General features: G+C 35.0%; 1 protein-coding gene across 1 annotated transcript in view; it reads right to left on the bottom strand.

Moving 5' to 3' along the window:
* Positions 1 to 22,570, bottom strand: part of LOC150108903 (CDP-diacylglycerol--inositol 3-phosphatidyltransferase-like) — a 144,610-nt gene that overhangs the window by 59,001 nt on the left and 63,039 nt on the right. Inside the window, exon 4 of the mRNA XM_090404204.1 lies at positions 15,327 to 15,408. Coding sequence (XP_090260330.1) covers positions 15,327 to 15,408 — 82 coding nt within the window. The remainder of the gene's footprint in view (positions 1 to 15,326; positions 15,409 to 22,570) is intronic.

Genomic DNA, 22,570 nt, shown 5'->3' with positions numbered 1-22,570 from the left:
TTTAAGTTTTGTCAATTTTGAAAAGGCATATGACAAGGTGCCAAGAGAGAAGCTATTCAATACGCTACAGTTATATAGTGTCAATGGGGCATTATATCAAGTAATACTTAATCTTTATTTGAATTGTAAGTCGGCAGTTAGAATTGAAGGAAGTACAGGAAGACAGTTTAAGGTGTGAGACAAGGATGTACATTATCCCCTCTGTTATTCATTATCTATATGGATCACATTATGAAGGAAAGTGGTATAAAACCTGATATTAAAATTGGAGATGTTAATGTCAGCTCTTTGCTTTATGTGGATGATGTTATACTTCTAAATAAATCTGCTACAAGTCTGCAAGATTCTCTGACTAAATTGAATAGCTGTTGTAATAGATATGGTATGAAGGTCAGCAATAAAAAGACAAAGACAATGAAAATAGGCAGAATCATTGAAAATGTCAACTGTGTTGTGAATGGAGAACCTGTGGAACAAGTAAACATTTCGGCTACTTAGGCACGATTTTTAGTGGAAATGGTAAATTAAATATAGAAATAGCCAACAGAATCAGCAAAGCTGGTGTGGTGGGAAGTCAATCGAATAAATTCATATGGAATAAGAGAGAAATTAGTCAGAACACTAAATTAGCTGTATACAAGACAGTGTGCAAACCAGTTTTAACTTATGGATCTGAGAGCTGGGTCAGAAGTAAAACACTTGATCAAAGAGACTAGAGACCGCAGATATGAGAGTCCTGAGAAAGATTAGAGGCGTGAACAGATGGCATCAATGGCAATATCATATTAAAAACAAGGATATTAGGAAAGAACTTGACATTGTCAGCATCCAGGAATGTGTTAGCAGAGCTAATCTCAGGTGGTATGGTCACTTAAATAGAATGGGTGAGGAAAGATTAGCAAAACAAGTGTTCTCTGCCAGGTTGGCAGGAAAACGACCCAGAGGAAGACCAAGATATAGGTGGATTGATACGGTACAGTGCCTTAGATGACTGAAATATAAGATCTTATAATATTGGAGTCTTGACAAGAAATAGACTGATCTTTAGGAAAATTGTAGATAGGAAGTTAATAATGATGTAAATTTTTCATGTAGTACTATCATATCCTGTACACTCCTTGAGGGTATATGGCAGGAATTTGATGATGATGATGATGGTAATAAGATATCCAACCCATATTTGAAAAGCTCTGCAGGCACTTCATCTGGTCCTGGACACTTATTGCGTTTCATTTCATTGATAGCAGTATTGTTTTCTATCAAAACTTTCTCTGGATCACCTGCCACATGCCTATTGTTTGTTGAGTTTAATGCAAAATCTGTGTTTTATGTATGTGTTCTGATCCAAAACACAGATATAATTAATTTAAATGGAGATATCACACTGTTTTATTTCCATTATTGTAGCCTCTCATGCCTCTTCCCACCAGGTATAAGTCTCAAAATATTCAGCAATGCAATTTTAACCAAAATGGCTCTTTAGCAAAAAAAAAAAAAAAGTTGCCAGTTCCTGGGCTATATAATCCAGAAATTGCTCTAGAGATCAAACATGGAATTCTTCAAGTCACTTCCAGCCTCAAACCAGAACCATTCACCAAGCATAACCAATAGCCCATTGATTGGAGAGCAGGCATGCTCTCCACACAGTCAACCAGATTATTGAGTCCTTGAATGGAAATCCTGAAAAAAATCATACTGAAAATTTCTAGTGAGTAAGTCAGCAGGTGTCCTAAAAGAATACAGAGAAAAATATACAAAAGTTAGGTTGTGTAAAAAGATAAATAAATTACGGAAAGACTTTGTTAAGAAGCTAGGCAGCCATTAAAAAAAATAATAATAATAAAAAAAAAGAAGAAAAAGAGTACTACAAAAGTAATATCATTCAAACATAAAGGTGACAAAAGTGTACTTAAAGATATTCTAGATCATCATCATCAAATTTCCTGATACGCCCCCCCCCCAAGGGGGTTCAAGGTTACTATGACATTGTTGTGATGCTTTTTCTTATCCACACTTATTTTAAACCTTTGTTGCTTTATCTCCGTAATACGCTATCGGGTAGCACGTGGTACCTCTGAGTGACAATGGAATTTCCTCGAGATAGAGGCATTACCAGAGTATCAAAGTGTCCGAGATTTACCTCTCGTAAAACGCCATGAAATTTATTTGTTTCGCTGCGCCACTTAGCGCTATTAGATTAATTAATATTAACAACCAAGAGGTAATCTCAGGACAGTACTTAATGATACCTATCAACTCTGCAGATGTGGCCAAAATATATCCTTTTCACATATCCCTTTTAATATCCTGCATAGGTTCGCATTAATATTTTATAAGCGGTGCATCAGATTCCAGAAATCACAGAAAGTCTTTGTTAGAATCAAAAGCAAGGTTTATTGTACTCAAAGGTTGATACACATAATAACACTAAATCAAATCCCATCTTAAGGGAGTTTCAGACAAGGTATATAAAATTCAAACACTACTATTACACTTATAAAATATTATACAGTAGCTTCCTAAAGTAAGAATTATATTAACCTTCGCTAATGCATTAATCATGTACTATTATCACAATCAATCTAAGACTCCGTAGCTCTGTCAGACTACACAAGATAACATCCATATCTTTCACAATCTCTTAATATTATGCCAATTCTTTACTCTAAACATATCCTTGATTTCATTGAATATAATGGCAAACTTCAACACAACGACAGATAATAAACATAAATTCAATATCCTTCTAAAGTCCTAGCAATACAACCTTATCCTATATCATTAATATTCCCTTTTATAACATTAACGTAGCACAAATCTTTCATTCATATTCAGTGAAACACAAACAAAGTCCTTATTTTCCTTTATGGTTCTTTATGGCATCACAAGTTCGCAGGAAACTGGCCTTCTGTGGACAGCCGGACTTTTCCGCGGAGATACAGTCGCCGAAACCCGCGACTGCCGGTACCGGGCACTGGCACCCTTCCTCCACTATGAAGGGGGGGGGGGGGGAACACACCAGAGATCCAGGAGAAAAAAAAAGCCTTGCGACAGGACCGCATGACCCTTATATTACCCCTCTTTTTCTCGGCGTTTCTCGCCCCTTTCGATGTCCAGCGAACTATTACGTAACGGCATCCATCGTCTCCGCCGCTAATCGCACGTACGCTGACGTCATTGTTTACTCGGGCGAGCCGCTCTCTCACGTTACAACTCCATAACCTTTGGACTTGACCCCCCCCCCCAACTGTTGAATATGTGCTTACATTCAATAATTCTTTTATACATGAACTTTTCTAATGCTCTGTTACTGTTTTGTACCTTCAATATTAATTTAATCACATTCGTGAATGGCACAGAATACATACTTATTTAACCTTTTCATAACAGAACACACTTGATTTATATATACATAATACTTATTCTACACTTAAGAGGCAATTTATTGTATTTATCTCATTCTCTTGTTTGGAAAAGCATGTTAGACTGTGATAAGATAGGAATACATAATTTCCACTATATCACAATCTAACATCACTACACGATTAAGTTTACTTTATTATTAATCTCCTATCAACAATTTTCCTCCGAATCAATCTATTACTTGTGAGCACTGCAATATTGTCATATCCTAATATTTCGTGCTTCTAAGGCACTTCTTACCAAATCAATCCACCTAGACCTCGGTCTTCCTCTGGATCTCTTTCCTGCCATATTGGCATCGAATACCTGTTTTGCTAACCACAAATTCTATTAATTCTATTTGAATGCTAATAATGTCAAGTTCTTTTCTAATATCTTCATTTTTAATATCATTCTGTCATTGATTCTCTCTGATTTTTCTCAGAACTCTTATATCTGTAGTCTACTTTGATCAAGTGTTTTATTTCTAACCCAACTCTCAGATCCTTGATTTTAATTCCCTGAATATAACATTTTGTATTTATTGCTCAGAAAGATCTCACCAGTTTTTGTCTTTTTTGTTTCAGTCACCCCTATTATGTCGATCTGGTACTTATCTAATTCTTCAGCTAGCTACATTTCTTTGCTATTCAGGCTTCTTATGTTGATAGTACCAATCTTTAACTCTGGTAATGTTGAGTTGGGGTGTGCTTTCAGATGACAATCAAGGAAAAGAAGGGGTAGCCATAATATTCACCATTAAATATGAGGCTAATCTTCTTGAATGGCAGGCAATCTCAAGTAGAGTGATGTAGGCAAATATCAGAATGGGAAACTGGACAATGAGATTTATTTGTGCCTATGGTCCCACAGAAGATTCTACTAAGGTAGAAGTGGAGGAATTTTTTGAGGCACTAGAGAAAGCTACTGACACAATGAAAAAAGATAAGTTGGTCCTTGTTGGGGATCTAAATAGCAGAGTAGGAAGTGACTGTCAGACATACAAAAATATTTTGGGAAAATTTGGAGAGAAGAGCGAAGCTAATAATAATGACAAATACCTGTTGGATTTCTGCTCAGGACATGGACTGGTTAATAAGTGCCTTAGACGATCGAAATATAAGATCTGATAATGTTGATGTCTTGAGAAGTAACAGACTGATTTGGAGGAAAATTGTAGATAGGAAGTTAGTAATGATGTAAATTTTTCATGTAGTACTATCATATCCTGTATACCCCTTGAGGGTACATGTCAGGAATTTGATGATGAACTCTCAGATCTATAACTTAGACCAGCAAAGGTTGATCAATTGGTAGAGCCTCTGCTACTAATGGCTCATGCAAAAAGTTTGAGCATGGTTAATAGTTGGAAGGGGATCAATTGTTCGATGCTTTTGGCGCACTCTCCCTCCATGAGTCTTTGGGACAACCTCCCTGGAGGTATCACATAATAATAATAATAACTTAAAACTGGTTTAAACACTGTCTTGTATACTGCTAGTTTGGTGTTTCAGCTAATTTCTCTCTTTTATGATATAAATTTATTCAGCTGGCTACCCACCATACCAGATTTGCTTATTCTGTTGTCTATTTCTAGATTTAACCTGCCATCTTCACTAAAAAATGTGGCTAAATAGCTGAAATAGTTTACTTGTTCTATTGGATCTCCATTCAGAATGCAGCTGAAGTTTTCTATGCTCCTGCCTATTTTCACAGTTTTGGTCTTTTATAGATGCTGATTTGATGCTAAATTTGTTACAGCTGTTATTCAATTTGGCTATTGAATCCTGAAACATGCACAAACAGAGATATGTTTAGGAGTACATCATCTGCATAAAGCAAAGAGCTTAGTTTGACATCTCCAATTCTAATATCGGACTTGATGCCTCTTTCATAATGTGATCCATATAAATGATAAATAAGAGTGGAGATAATGTGCATACTTGTCTTACCCCTGATTTTACAACAAACCATCTTCTTGTATTTCCTTCAATTCTAACTGCTGACTGACAACTTAAATATAGACTATGGAGTAATATCACTGAAAAATTATATAAGCAGTGACAGAACAGTGACAAAGGAATGCAATCAGCAGTAATATTAATACTTTAGGGAGAGGGGAAAAAAGTAATCAGAAATCTAGTATGTGAAAAAGTTAGCTGGAGTACATAATAATTAGAAATACTCAAATATGATATATAACATTTTGCAAAATGGTTACAGATTATCTGGAATTCAGCTTTCTGAATTATGAAAATGTGACAATTACACTGGAATATCCCTATTGAATGTTCCATTTTTTAGCTCTTCTTAGGTATGTTTGTGTTAAATTGTGAATGAAACTATGTAGTGTAATTTATTTTTTTTCATTCACATTTAACATTGCTTATTATGTATTAATCATGATTTGTATAAAAATTATTTATTATTCCTTAATTAAGGATTACTATTTAAATATTTATTCTAAACTTAACCTACTATTAATTTATTAAACAATAATATGTGTAGAATTTATGATAACTAAAATATATTTATAATGTAACGAAAGGTATTATTATAATTAATTGTATACGTAATGAAAAAGCTGATTAAGTAGCTCAAATATTCTATTTATTCTTAATTGTGAAAATTTAACATTATGTAATCACTCATGTAGTAGTAGAACATTATATTACATTAGCGAAATGTTTGCGTTCATTTTGTTGTCATGGAGACGCATGAAGTAAACAAGCACGAGTCGAAGAGAGCGTGACCTTCGGACTGAAAGGAGAGGAAAAATAAATAGAAGATTATTAATTAGAGAGAAGAGAGGAAGTTTTTGCAGAGCGGGAAGGAAGGTAGGAAACAAGTAAAAGAAATTTATAAATTCTCTAGGGCAGAAATTTATGAGAACAGTGTTTAGAAGTGAGCCAAAACGTAGTGAATCATATACTTAGCTGCAAGTGAAGTCAGCTGTGTTGTAAAGGAAAATAATGCCGTAACCAGATAAATAAAGAACTGGACATTCAATGGAAAATTCTGATTAGTTCCAGTTAGTCTAGGATTACATCTTAATTCTATGTTGCCCTGAGAAGAATTATATCGAATTAAACTAGTTGGAGAAAAGTAAACAAGGAAAGATATCAGTGCCTTATTGATGTGTTTTTTAGAGTAGTGAAACGCAATTAACAGTAGTTCAGTTAAATCATTGGAGAATTTTTATTAATGTGTTCCGCTAACGTAAATAAGTTAATTCATAAGTGTGCTCACAATTAATTGATGTATTGAAGATTGTATCTAGTAAGAGTAGTCATACTTGTTTGTTTATTCTAACATTAACATATCTTCGAAGTTCAAAGTCCGAAATAAGATTGCTTGGAATATTGTCTACCTTGATTAGTGCTTGCTGTGAATTTAAACATTAAGTACAGCTGATAGATATGTGGAGACTGATTAAATAAAAAGTTTTGTTTTATTAACTTGAGTTAAGAAAGCTTGTGATTTTGAAGCTGTGAATTGTATGTGAAAGTTTAGAACATTGAATTGCCATGAGTGACTTAGCAAGATGTATTAAGTTGATTGTGTTGTTTCATTTTAAAGTAGAATTCTTGTACTTGTTATATATTATATATTAAATGTTTTATTTTGTTAATCTAAATATTGTGTTTGCCTGAATTCCTTTTTATTGCACCGTTCATAAATATTCGAATCTTGCGAGAACCCCAAGTAGAGTAGTAAATAATTCGGCCTAAATAAATGAAGAGACTGCTAACTTAATTAACAATTGATCCTACTATTTTATATAGACTAATCTAAAAATAGGGTGGCGCAGTATAATTATAAATTTCCCTACTTTTGGATCGGTGATCAATTTGCATTTAGTTGTTATTGATAAGAGTGACTTGAACCAAGATGGCGGATTTAGAACATAACATGAAAATAGAACGTCACGACATCTGCATACTTGAAGAGTAAAGAAATGGAACACCCAATGAAGGATGTATTGGAAAATAGTTGCAAGTAAAATCAAATAAAAAAACAATGGCAGACTTTATATACGCTGCTCATCATCTGCATAGATTACAATATGGAGAAAAGTGCCATGAAACTTATCAAAATAAACAATATTCAACTCAGCTCTTAACTTAAATTTTCTAATCCTAAATAAATCCAGCACAAGTCTTTACAATTCCTTAGCTAAACTGAACAATTTTTTACAAATTTGATAGTACAGAAATCAAATAATAAAAAAAAAAAAGGAAACTATAAAAATAGGCAGTATTATGGAGAACTGACTGCATTCTCAATTGAGAACTTATAAGACAAGTAAAGTATTTCAATTATTTAGGTACATTTTTTTTTGTGAAGACAGCAAATTATATACAGAAATAGATAACAGAATATTGTGTACCAACAACCTTATGAACACTTCGAGAATACTTGACACATCCAGAAGAGGGTAATCTACTTAACAGAGGACCCACCTTCAGTAAGATGTTTCAGTGAATAAGTATAAATGGTTTATTCATACAAGAAGCAGTTTGTTTCTAAAGAAAATGAGCATATAAAGAAACAAAAAGTGAAAGACCTCCTTTGGCTTTTAGGACTCAGACTATAAAAAGCTGGTATGGTGAAAAGCCAGTTATTTATTTGGAATAATAGAAAAAAATTAGCCAAAACATTAAACTAGCAGTACATAACAGTGTTCACACCAATTTTAACTTATGAATCTAAGAGTTGAGTTAGAAATAAAACAGTCAAAAATAATCAAAGATAAGAGACCACAGATATGAGAGTTGTAAGAAAAATTAGTGAACAGATAGAATCATATTAAAAATGAAGATATTAGAAACAACTTGACAGGTATTTGATCCAGGATGGTAGGAAAAAAGAATCAGATATGGGTGGACTGAAACAGTTGCCAGTGCAACAGAAGACCACTAACAATACTACAAATATGATAAATAACAGATTAATTTAGAAGAATATGTTGATAGGAAGCTAGTAGCAGTGTACCCTACCTGTACATCATGGGCGTCAAACTGGCGGCCTGCGATGAATATTTTTGCGTCCCAGCCAAACGTTTGCAAATGAAAGTGATTACTACATACAGCTGTGTTACATGCATTTCCTTTACACGGAGGCAAACCATTGCCCCTACTATTTCTACCAGCTGACTATATACCTACTATCACGTACCAGTGCCACGCCCATGTCTAGTCATCAGTCTGTTTGAACAGACTTGTTTGGTGTGTTAACAGGAAATATTTCGCTTTCGGTGAACTAGAAAAATAAGTTTATTTACGTTCATCATCATCATCAAATTCCTGCCATGTACCCTCAAGGGGTGTACAGGATATGATAGTACTACATGAAAAATTTACATCATTACTAACTTCCTATCTACAATATTCCTCCAAATCAGTCTGCTACTTGTCAAGACTCCAACATTATCAGATCTTATATTTCTATCGTCTAAGGCACTTTGTACCTTATCAATCCACCCATATCTTGGACTTCCTCTGGGTCGTTTTCCTGCAAACCTGGCTGAGAACACTTGTTTTGCTATTCTTTCTTCACCCATTCTGTTTAAGTGACCATACCACCTGAGATTAGCACTGCTAACGTATTCCTGGATGTTGACAATGTCAAGTTCTTTCCTAATATCCTCGTTTTTAATATATTGCCATTGATGCCATCTGTTCAGCCTATAATCTTTTTCAGGACTCTGATATCTGGGTATCTAGTCTTAGATCAAGTGTTTTACTTCTGACCCAGCTCTCATATCCATAAGTTAAAACTGGTTTGAACACTGTCTTGTATACAGCTAATTTAGTGTTCCATATGAATTTATTCAATTGACTTCCCACCATACCAGCTTTGCTGATTCTGTTGTCTATTTCTATATTTAATTTACCATCTTCATTAAAAAAAATCATGCCTAAGTAGCTGAAATGTTTTACTTGTTCCATAGGTTTTCCATTCACAACACAGTTGACATTTTCAATGATTCTGCCTATTTTCATTGTCTTTGCCTTTTTATTGCTGACCTTCATACCATATCTATTACAACAGCTATTCAATTTAGTCAGAGAATCTAGCAGACTTGTAGCGGATTTATTTAGAAGTATAACATCATCCGCATAAAGCAAAGAGCTGACAATAACATCTCCAATTTTGATAACATGTTTAATACCACTTTTCTTCATAATGTGATCCATATAGATAATGAATAACAGAGGGGATAATGTACATCCTTGTCTCACACCAGATTTAACATTAAACCATCTTCCTGTACTTCCTTCAATTCTAACTGCTGACTTACAACTCAAATAAAGACTAAGTATTGCTTGATATAATGCCCCATTGACACCATATAACTGTAACATATTGAATAGCTTCTCTCTTGGCACCTTGTCATATGCTTTTTCCAAATCGACAAAACTTAAATACAGATCTTTGTTATATTCCCATGCTTTCTCGACTATTTGTCGTAAAGTGAAGATCTGATCCTGACAGCCTCTATTTGGCCTGAATCCAGCTTGTTCTTCACCAAGCTTTTCTTCCACAATTCTTCTCAACCGTTTCTTAAGTATACTTGCATAGATCTTGCCAGGAACACTCAGTAGGGAAATACCTCTGTAATTCTCACATTCAGTTTTATTTCCCTTTTTATATATGGGTACTATGAGAGCTCTACTCCAATCATCGGGAATTCGTCCCTCTGTCCAGGCTTTCTGAACTATGCGGTACAGCAACTGTAAGATTCTTATACCACCATACTTCAGCATTTCTGGTCGAATATCATCTACTCCTGCTGCCTTTCCACATTTCAAGCCTTTGATGGCTTTTTCTACTTCAAGTATGGATATGTATTCTGACTGCATGCCTGATCAGTGTTTTTTACCACTGTGCTGTCACCACTGCTTGTTTCATTTAGCAGTTTTTCAAAGTAATTACTCCATACTTCAAGGATATATTTTTCTCCCGTTTTCATGTCATCTTTATCATCTCTAACTCCTTTTACAGCACTCTTTCCCCCATTCCTAAGCTTCTTCAACAACCTCCAGAATATTTTGTCACCTTGTTGATATTTATTTTCTATATTTTGCCAAAGTCCTCCCATGACTTTTGTTTAGCTAGTTTTACACAGTGTTTAGCATTCTTGCATTTGTCTCTGTATTCTCTAAGAGCACAAGTTGACTTATTTGACAGGAACTTTTGATATGCTTTCTTGTTTTCCTACACTGCCTCTTTAACTTGCTGTGTCCACCATGAAGTTCTGATTTTTTTATCCTTGCAGACAACTTCACCATATGCCTCTCTGGCTGAATCAATCAGGGTTTTCTTCAAGGCTTGCCACTGAATCTCCAAAGTTTGGTGCCAGTTCTCAAACTCTTTCATTTTTTCTTCAATAATCTTTGTGTATTTTAGTCTACAGTTCGCATCTGAGAGCTGCTCAACTTTTATTCGCTTTAAAACTTTCTTACATGTTATTCTTTTCGATATGAAATTCAATTTTATCCTGCTCAAGACTAAATAGTGATCACTTCCAATTTCAAATCCTCTGTACACTCTTGTGTCCTGCACAAGGGAGAAAACATCACTATTGACAATAACATAGTCAATGAGACTTCTTATTCCCTGCCTCTTCTCTCCATGTGAATTTGTGCACATTTTTATGTTAGAACATGGTGTTAGTAATAACCAGTCCATGTCCTGTGCAGAAATCCAACAGATATTTGCTATTATTATTAGCTTTGTTTTTTTCACCAAATTTTCCCAAAATATTTTTGTATGTCTCACAATCATTTCCTACTCTGCTATTTAGATGCCTAATAAGGACCAACTTTTCCTTTTTCATTGTGTCAGTTGTTTTTTCTAAAGCCTCAAAAAATTCCTCTACTTCTACCATAGTAGAACCTTCTTTGGGACCATAGGCACAAATAAGTCTCATTGTCCAGTTCCCCATTCTCATATTTGCCCACATTACTCTACTTGAGACTGACTGCCATTCAAGAAGATTAGCCTCGTATTTTGTGTTGAATACTATGGCTACTCCTTCTTTTCCTTGATTATCATTGCCTGAATATAGCACTCTGTATTTATTGCTCAGAAAGATCTCACCAGTTTTTGTCTTTTTTGTTTCAGTCACCCCTATTATGTCGATCTGGTACTTATCTAATTCCTCAGCTAGCTCCATTTCTTTGCAATTCAGGCTTCTTATGTTGATAGTCCCGATCTTTAACTCTGGTGATGTTAAGTTGGGGTGTGTTTTTAGATTTGTTCCAGTAGCTGACTTTTTGCTGTTCGCCCTGGTTCTCTGGCAAAAACAATGGTTTCAGTATATCAGTTTATATGAAGTAAAGTAGAAATACTGTTTTTTATTGCATGTTCAACATGTTTTGACTTGTACCAGAAATAGAGCAATGTCTCAATTATCCAAATGCAATGGGAAATCAATTTGCTCGCCAGATATTTGAAGACAGTTACAAAGTGCCATACCAGGTGTGTTTTTAGATTTGTTCCAGAAGCTGACTTTTCGCTGTTCGCCCTGGTTCTCTGGTAAAAACAACAGTGGCCTTGTTTAACCGGGCAACGCTCCAGCCGGCATGAAATTTTGTCATGTCGTACCATCATTTTTTATTTTGGTTTAACCAATAAGAATACAATTTGGTCGGCTAAATCCCAAATTGCCAGCCCATCCTCGTTCGTTCAGTATCCAAGTAGATACCCAACTGGGTGCACCACGAGAAGGTGAGGATTGGACATTTGGTCAGAAGCTCTAGTCGGTTCTCCGCATGTTGAGTTTAAGGATTTTACAGAGATTATTAAGACATTGAGTTTGGTAATAGAGTAAGTGTCCACTTGCTGTGATATTTGCATCACCATAATTTTTTTTCTTTTGGACCACTAAAAAATTCAGGATGAAATCTGTTTGAGTGATTTTTGAGGCATGCCAGCCTTGCTGGCTGAGCGGCTAAATGCAATAAACAGTTATGTTTAAAGTTAGTTTTTCCTTAAATGTTTCATTTTTTTAATGAAAGTATAATTTATAACAGTGCTTATTTTTATATGTGTATTTTCCAAAAAAAAAAAAAAAAAAAAATGAAAGCAGTTCCCATTGCTCACCGATTGTGAAATTCTCATTTTTATGGTCCAAAACAATGTACTTAAAAAGTGACATAAAAGCAATCGCTAAATTAGGATAGAAATTGCAGATGTAAGCCATTCAATTTTGATCACCAGAAAAAAAAAAAGAAAAGAAAAAAAAACTTGATAAATGAGGATTTGAGAATAAAACTAAGCAGCAACAACAAGCAGAAAAGAATGGATATTTGCTAAACACTTACTTGACATTCTGATATTTCTGAATGTAGGAACAATAGTGAAGGCTTAATGACAGGTACCAAAGAAACTTACCACTACATGACTCATACTAGTGTTGCTCAGTATTTACGTTACACTTATTAATTTGTGCAGTTATTTAGTGTCTGGTAAATTAATGTTCAAGAAAACATATCAGTTTTTATTAAAATATTCAGCATGTCTCTATCGAAACCAAGTGATAGTAATAAACGAAAAATTACTGACGAACATCGAAATTTCCAAGAAAAGTAGGAATTGGAGTATTTTTGCTGTGAAGTAAAAAAATAAAATAATCTGCTTAATATGTAATAATGTTATCAGTGTACCAAAGTTATACAACATTAATCATCACTATGAACAACATAAATCAAATATGATAATTACGAGGGATTAATGAGACAAGAATAGTTGAAAGAGCTCAAGTCAGGACTGAAAAAAACAACAGTTCATGTTTACTAAAGTACTACCATCAGAAAGTGAAGCGGCGGTGCATGCAAGCTACATCTTGTCGGAGTTGATAGCTAAACACTCGAAACCTTTAACTGAAGGTGATTTCATTAAGGAATATCTAATTAAAGCTGCAGAAATTATTTATCCTGAAAATATGAAGGCTTTTCAAACAATCTCTTTGTCTCGAAATACAGTTGCGGAAAGAATTACTGATTTGGCCGACAATTTAAGTGTTCAGATCAAAGCAAAATTCTAGTTTTGAAGCTTTTTCCATTCCCTGTGACGAGAGTATGGACATTGGGGGGGGTGTAGCTCAATTACCTGTGTTTCTTCGTGCTTGCGACACAGATTCTAACATTTTTGAGGAATTATTGGAACTAGTACCAATGCATAACACTAGTACAAGACAAGATATATTTAATTGTGTTTTTGAACTTCTGCAAAAATACAATCTACCTCTGTCAAAATTAACTTCTGTAGCTACAGATGGAGCTCCTATGAGCTCCATCTGTAGCTACAGAAAAAACAAATGGTTTTGTGACATTACTGCAAAAAAAACAAAGTGAAATTTATGACAGATCCAAGATTCATCATACGCATTGCATTATGCATCAAAAAGTATTATGCGCAAAAGTAATAAACATGAAAAATGTGTTGACATCTATCAAAAAAATCATTAATTTCATAAAATCTCGAGGCTTAAATCAGCGACAGTTCTCTGCTTTCTTAAGTGATTTAGACAGCGAATATTCCGATTTGTCCTACTATACCGAGATACGTTGGCTATCCTGCTCCAAGATTCTTAAATAATTCTGGGACTTGAAGAAATATGTCAGTTCTTAATAACTAAAAATCAAGACACAAGCCTATTTTTTGACACAGTGTAGTTGCAAGATTTACCCTTCATGATTGATATATCAAAACACTTATATGATTTAAATTTAAAACTGCAAGGAAAAGATCAGATCATTACGAACATGTGTGACCAAGTTAAGCTATTCAAATGTAAACTAGTTCTTTGGGAAAAGCAGTTGAAAAATGAAGATTTAACACACTTTCCGACATGGAACATGAACAAATCAAGTTTAAGTGAAACTGCATTGTATCAAAAATACGCAGAAAAAATTGTAAGGAACTGAATTTGAAACAAGGTTTGCAGATGTTAAATTTTTGGAAGGCAAGTTTTCTTCAATTTTTTCAATAAATATTGAATCAGTACCTAATCAAATGCAAATGGAGGTAATTGAGATCCAGTGCGATTCAGATTTGAAGGCAAAATTCAGTGAAGCTGGCGTGCCTGGATTTTACAAATATTTACCTGCCAGGTTTAAAAATACTCGAAAATTCGCATATGAAATTATATTCATGTTTGGAAGTACTTATTGGTGTGAGCAGTTATTTACAATTATGAAGGGAAATAAGTCTCCTGTCAGATCCAGAATTACTGACATTCACCTTGGATCAGTTTTGAAAGTAATCAATGCAAACAAGATTTCCCCTGAAGTAGGAAAGATAGTAGCAGAGAAGAGATGCCAAGTGTCAGGGAGAAAACATTAATTTTATCATTGTTCTTGTTCTTTTTTTTATACTGTACTTTTCAAAATAAACCTGCGTTTTTATGAAAATTGAAGTTTTTGTTTTTTGCAGCCCACATAAACTTATAAACCTCGTTTATTTGGCCCGTGTTAGCCTTTGAGTTTGACATGCTTGCTGTACATATATTAGGAATTGATAATGACCCATTTATTATGCCAAATATTAATAATGGAAAAAATTTTAACTTCATCACACATCTGATGATTTATCATTTCTCATCCTGAATGTGTTTACTCTTAGTAGTTATAATCATTATAGTTCAAGCAATTCTTTATATAGAAACACCATTGCAGCAAACTCTCTATAAACTACTAAATGCTGTTTTTAAGGAAATTACATACAGCACACTTTCCATTATAGAAAATTTGTAGGAAAATTCTTCATCTCTTACATGTTAGAATTATGTCAATTGATACAAATTGACATAACCAGATTAACTGGAATATCTCAATTTACATACAGAAATTGTTTTTCAAAATATAAGGAAAGGATAATATTAAGTTAACTTAGAAATTTTATTTAACACTCACCCTTGAAGTATAATACATTTTCATGATGAGATTTTCTGAAGGATCTATAAACTTATGACTTGTTTTTCCTTGCATTAAAGACCTGGAAATTTTAATTCAGTAGTACAAAAAATTAATTATATTGATAAAGAAACAAGTTTACTTACAAATAAAACTAATGTTTAGTTTAATATTTGAGCTTACTGAATAACTTTTATGCAAAATTTTATGTTACATGAAATTTTTTGTCACCAATCTGCATGGAGCGAAAAAGCTGGGCTGATTTTAAGCATTATGGAAATTTATGAAAAACCACAGTCAATCTTATTCTTACCCTTACTTTGCAGCTAGATCAAGGTTAGACAGGCGTTTATGCTTCAGTATAATAGTTTTATATATGTATACATTATTATTATTAAGAGAGACCTCCAGGGAATCATCGCGGGATGAATTGCTGACTCCCAATACATAACAGATTAAAGGATGATATACAGATAATTCTGGCCTGGAATGTATGGTACTCCTAATATGGGTGGGAGGGTTTTTTTTTATTTAACATAATCCAGAAATCCTGCTCTTGAGACAAAACATGGAAGTCTTAAGGAAAGGATGATTCTTGTTCTTCCTTTAAAACTGTCCATATGGCTGCACTGCATTTACAACATTTGACAATCTGTAAAACTACAATACCCACACATACCAATATATAAACATTAATTCAGGTATCCATTAGTGTGTGCTAGAGGATGTATTATCACCAAACAAACACTGATGGCACAGTACAAACACTAAGAGTTAGAGTAGTTTGCTCCAATAATTCAATACTCTAAAATAAACTACATAATAGTTTAAACAGTTTTATTGTAAAGCTAAAATCCTACAAAAATAAAAAGGCTAACTGCTTCCCCAAAAAATCACATCATACATTTACCAAAAACCAGTAACAGAAATCTGTTTCGATCACATTAAGATGTCACTAGCCCAGAAAAGCATACTGCAACTAGTGTTCAGTCCTTCTCAAGTGTTGCCTCATAAATTGAAGCAACACTTAAGATGGACTAATTCAGGCATGTTGTGAATAAACATGCCTGAAAGAGAACACCTTCCACCATTACATGGTGGAAGGTGTTCTCTCTTCAGTTTTCCTATCAATGCAGGTAACATATGAAGAGGCTTAGATGCCATTGGTTATGCAGCCAATTGAAAAAAAACAGTGACATACTTCTATCAAACTACTGACTTATTGCTTTCACTTCATTGTTTAAAGTAATGGAGAAGGTCATTAACAGTCAACTAATCAATTACCACCAATACAGATTTCACCAATCAAGATCCATAGCAGATCTCCTGGCCTGGATCAACCACCTCTGGACATGTGCCATAGAAAAGTTTGGGAGGAACCTATACTGTAGTACTTGACATTTCCAAAGACATAGTAGCATTTGGCATTGAGGGCCTCTCAGCAAACTGCCATCTGCCTTCCTCTCTTTGCAATTGGATGACCAGTTTTTGTGTCAAGTAGTTCACTACATGTAATGGTGGAAGGTGTTCTCTCTTCAGTTTTCCTACCAATGCAGGTAACATATGAGGAGGCTAAGGTGCCGTTGATTATTCATGAGAGCTTCACAGTATAAACAATGCCAAAAGAGGAAGGGAAAAAGACATTCATTAAAATTACTAATATTTTGCTAGTTTCGTATCCAGCATCTTCAGAACTCAGTCAGTATAGACGAAGCCCTTTGGTTGAAAAGACCTGGGTGCGATTCCCATCCATGACATGAAGAATCCTTTTCTGGTCTCTTGAGACTAGTGTTTCTCAAACTTCAGATACCCCTTCTTAAATTTTCATTATTACCAAGTACCTCTAATTAATTAATTACAAATAAATAAATTAATTAAAAATATTAATTAATTACATCCCCTCTCCAGCAGTTTCTGTTGGAGAGGGGATGTGATTCATTAGTTAGTGCCGTTTTATCCCGGTTGTCTCTAATCGTACTGTTTGTTGAAAAATATAATGACTCCTTTAATCATGCATAGCCAAAAATTGCCACATACTCCCTAACAACCTTTCGCGTACGTGTACCACACTTTGAGAAACACTGCTTTAGACTAAAGGTAAGTTAACCAGTCTCATACCAAGGTAGAGGGTTTTTTCCCACTTGGAAACTCTGGTTTTTCATCCCTCAGAATAGGCAAACTGGCCCGTGAATACACACACTGATCTACAGTCATAAAATACATACTTAATCTGTCATTAGGAGGACTCAACCCATCCTAAGGGATAGAGAGGAAAGTGGGAAACCATATATGTAATAAAACAATAAGAGCACAATTACAACTGTTGACAAGCACACAGCACTGAGCTAAATAAATATGGGAAACAATTCAAACTGTAACTGAAATGAAACTATGCCGTTACATGCACCCTTATGGGCCAGATATAATAATGCTGCTTCTCTTCATCACCAATGTCAAAATATGGTGTGATTAAAACCTTAGTTCACAGTATGCATAAGCTATATTTGACTGAATCTTTTAAATAATGAACTGGCATTTATCAGAACTAATTTCATCTCTAATGATTATAATACAGAAATAAAATAAAATTAATAATTATGCCTTAATCCTAATCTTCTTTGAGGATTAGGATTAAGGAATTTTCCAGAATTTCAATACCATATGTTAAAGGACTATCAGAGAAAATTGCAAGATTTCTTCACCAGAATGATCAACAAGTTTCTTTCCATCCGGTTCATAAACTTAATTCCTTCCTAGCTTCTCTGAAAGACAAATATCCTCCTCTCTCTCTCTCTCTCTCTCTCTCTTATCCTGGAGTTCCAAGATCTCTTGTTAATGCAGCCTTTGCTATTATGAACACAGACTAGTCATTCTGCTCAGATTCGTCTAACGTGTCTAGAAAAACATCAAGAGTATATTTTGCTTCAAGAGGCTGATAAGTCAGGTTTAGCTAGCCACACCTTATCTACTAGACACAGGATTCGTTGGAACAAAACTTCTACATAAGTTATGTTCTTCTTGAAAGATTACATAAAGAAAGTTATGACGCTCACATTCACAGTTCAAACCTCAACAAAAATGATTGCCTTAAACTTTTCCAATTTTGAAAAGTTATCCTAAGCAATGCTGATCTCTGTGTTTCTTAATATTATAATTATTTAAATTTATTTCTCTGAATTCTAATAGTCTGTAGATGGAGTTATCCACTTGTAATTGGTAGCACAAATTGTCAGGTGCTTGCAATTTTAAGTATTGTTCTTATTGCATTTATCTCTTTTCAAATGTATTGACAATGGCTAGGAAACTAGCCAAAAATTCTACAAATAATAAATATTTTCCTAACATAAGTGCTAATCCATTCTCTCTTCATGTAGCTTCCTCAGTCAGTGAGAGGGTGCAGCACCATGTCTTTCCAGTTCTCTCTCTGTTGGTGGCTTTCCTTTTTGTTTCCGCAAAGCCATGTGATCCTGTCCATGATCTTATATCTTCAAACCATGTCCGTTTTTTACCTCTTGATCTTTTTCCCATAATTTTTCCTTCTAAAGCTGTTAGTATCCTCTGTCCTGCTGAACCTCTCAGTACATGTCCTGCCAGTCTCATCTTTTTCTGGATCATTTCCTGTAATAAAGATCTCTGTGTTCTCATTCTCTATAGGATATCTTCTTTTTCATGTAATCTGTCCATGAGATTTTCAGAGCTCTCCTATAGCACCACATTTCAGAGGCCATTATCTGTTGTCTTACTCTTTTCTTGAATACAGAGGTCTCACTTCCATATGTGAAAACTGGCCACACTAATGTTCTTATCTGTCTTTTCTTTGTTTCAATACCCACAGAACTTCTGAGCAGATCTTTATTTTTCCAGAAGGCATCTTTAGCTATGGCTGTTCTTATTTTTATTTCTTTATCTTGCTTTCCATCTGCAGTAAAGTAGGTGCCTAAATATTTGTATATTGTTGCTAATCCATTATCGTACAATAATAACTTTCATTATGACCGCTGCATATGTTTCGATATTTAGATCTATTCATATTATAAAGGAACCTGGTATTGTGAAAATATTATAAGCGATCTTGATCTCAGCTCTTTATTCCATGTAGATGCATTTTATGATAAACCTAGACACCTTTAAGAATCTTTAGCCAAATTAAATAATTTGTGTTTGATGTCCATTAAAAATAAATTAAAGAAAAGAAAAGAAACAAAACCATGAAAATAAGGAGAAAACAGAAAACCTACTTCATTCTCAGCAGTGAATCTATAGAACAAGCAACAAAGCTTAGCTATTTATGCACAAATTTTAGTGAAAATGAAATCAAGGTTGAAGGTAAAAACAGAATAATGAAGGCTAGTATTAGGAGCCTGTTAGGTTAAATTTATATAGAACAGAAGGGCAATTCAAAACACCATTAAGATTCTTGGTATCAAAGTAACAGTTTTTTTCAAACTGATTTTTTTAATATGGATCTGAGGAAAATTATGAAAGCTAACAGGTAGCATCAATAGTAGAACCAGGACTAGACAAATTATGCAAAATCCTACTTGCCATGCAAAAAAATGTACTCATCCAAGACACTTTTTAATGGTATGTCTCAATAATCAGTCTAGTAGGCGTTCCATAAAGTGATCAGTGGTGCTGTAGTTGTGTTTTTTAAAGATAGAAAGATTTCATTTAAAAACTTTATTTTTTTATTACATACAAAAATTTTTATTTTGTCCAGTCTGCAGCTACTTGCCAGCTGGCAAAATGTGCTCACCACACACAAGGAGGTGAAAGTATTTGTAAAATTCTGGGCAAAACCATATTAAAAATAAAGATAATTGAAAACAATAAGATTAGTAATATTCAAGAATGCAAGCACAACTAATTTAAAATGGTATGTTCACTCAAACAGAATGGAAGTTGAAAGAAAATTAATTTTACTATATTATATACAAGGTGATCAAAATTAAACTATTCCTGTTTAAATTCACCACTTGGGGGTAGGGGGGTTGTAAAACACCAAATGCATGAAATTTACATATTACTCCTCAGCAAGTGCCAGGAGGGTTTTAAAAAAAAGATGGACACAGGATTTTTCACTTCATTCTGGTTGTTAATACCATCCACAGTGATGGTACCAACCTTGCCCCAGCATGCTTTGCTCATGAAGCTGCACTACCTAAACAAATGCAATACGGTTGCTATATTCTGTGAATTTCATCAGCTGAACAAATGTCAGTGAGGTCCATTAACTATTTCCATGTGCTCTGTAATGAATGATTAGTCATTTTGAAGAAATGGGACTTTTGGGAGTTAGACCTGGCAGAGGTTGCAACCAATCAGTTCACAACAAGTGAATAAAGTTGCTATTGCAGTTGTGGAGCAGGCCATGAATAGCAGAGTTGGTTCCTTCATTGCACGTGCTGAATCAAGACTCATGGATGTGTCTTACACAACCGTATGAAAAATTCTGCATTTCTACCCATTCAAGATAACCCTGACATAGGAGTTGCACCCTCAGGACTTTGCAAGTTGATTGACATTCACTTTAACAATCCTTGCTCGAATGGAATTGGGCGCTGTGTGGCCATGGATGATTTTGTGGGGGAGATAAAGCTCACTTTCACCAGAATGGAGCTGTGAATACCCTCAACTGCCAGGTATGGGCTAGGCAAAACCTGCATGCAATCCAACAAACTCCTTTGCATTTGCCCAAAGTTACTGTCTGGTATAGGATTACAGCTTCATTTATCATTGGACCATTCTTCAAAGACATTCACCAGTTAGGTCCTTTGACCTGCTCAGTTACTGCCGACAGATATCATGATACGATAAACAATTTCATTGCACAACAGCTACAGCAGCAGCACCTGTGCATGGATTCAGTACAGGATTGGACCCCTCCACACATCAGTCAATCCTTACAGGGGGTTCTTTGAGAACATTTCATGGAAGCCAGAGTGAACAGCCATGTATTTCTCCCTGCATGACTGCCTCATTCACCTGATCAGACCCCTGTGACTTCTGGCTCTGGGGATTTCTCAAAGGCAGGATTTATCAGAATCAACCTGATAACTTGTCAGTGCTGAAAGACAGCCTAAGGCAGCATGTGCACAACATCAATCATGACCACATGCATTCTGACGTTGAACACACTGTGCAAAGGATGTAATTGCAGCATATTAGAAAAGGCAGCACACTGAACAGCAGGGCCCATGAATGCATAACAGAAGTGAATATATATATATTTTTAATTATTATTATCCTTGTGTCGCTTTTCTTCTTCTTACACACAGAAAAATTACATCTACAATCGGTACATCATACAGCACCACTGGTGGAGAATTTTGGAAATACTTTATTTCTGATTACCCTGTGTATGTGTGTGTATATACACACAGTCTTGCTATAAATACTGTTACAACTTCTGTGCTGTAACAATGTGCACAGCTAACATTTGCATGTTTATCAGTAGAGATAGCGTTGTCTAGCTGTACAGATTAACATGCAGAGGGGAGATTATGAAAACCGTGTAGCTGTAATAGCACTTCACAAGGTTGGAATGCAGCCATCTGTTATTTTAAAATGCTAAAAACACTCAGGATCAGTAGGATGTTTGTGTATCGGACTATTAACCACTATAACAATACAGAAGACATATATCACCACCAATGAACAGGTTGATCATACCGCATTAGGACACAACAGTTTGTGAGGGCTGTGAAGGCAAGCCTCCACTGTAATCCTGTGAGAACGCAGAAAGTGATGTCACAAGAGATGAACATTTGGTTCATATGATGACCTGGGAGTGAGAGCCTATTGTTCTACTGGACACTTCCTGACCACAGCTCATGCAGCAGAGGGTGATAAAATCAAATGCCTTCTCTTGCAGTACATGAACAACAGATACGAAGATATCCTCTTCACAGATGAGAAGATTTTCACCAATGAAGAGTCGTTTAACTGCCAAAAAGATCCAGTATGTGCCCTGGATGGTTGCACAGCACATGCCATAGCACCCAGGATTCAGAGGTCATCACTCTGCATGAGTGATGATTTGATTAGGTGATGTATCCAAAAGGGTATCCAAGTTGCATTTCTGCGAGAAAGGGATCAAAATCTCTGCAAAGTGTATCAAGACAGCATACAACCCCTAAACAACATGTTTCATCGTAGGCAGAAGACCATGCAACAGGACTCAGCCCCTGCACACAAGGTGAGCACCACACAACAGTAGTTAAAGACAAATTTGCACAACCACA

This window comes from Typopeltis vanoorti, chromosome 2 (assembly GCF_054136105.1).
Source record: "Typopeltis vanoorti isolate ZY-2024b chromosome 2, IOZ_Tvanoo_1.0, whole genome shotgun sequence".
Taxonomy (NCBI): Eukaryota; Metazoa; Arthropoda; class Arachnida; order Uropygi; family Thelyphonidae; genus Typopeltis; species Typopeltis vanoorti.
Note: the sequence above shows the minus strand (reverse complement) of the source record. Positions and strands in the feature narration are given on the sequence as shown.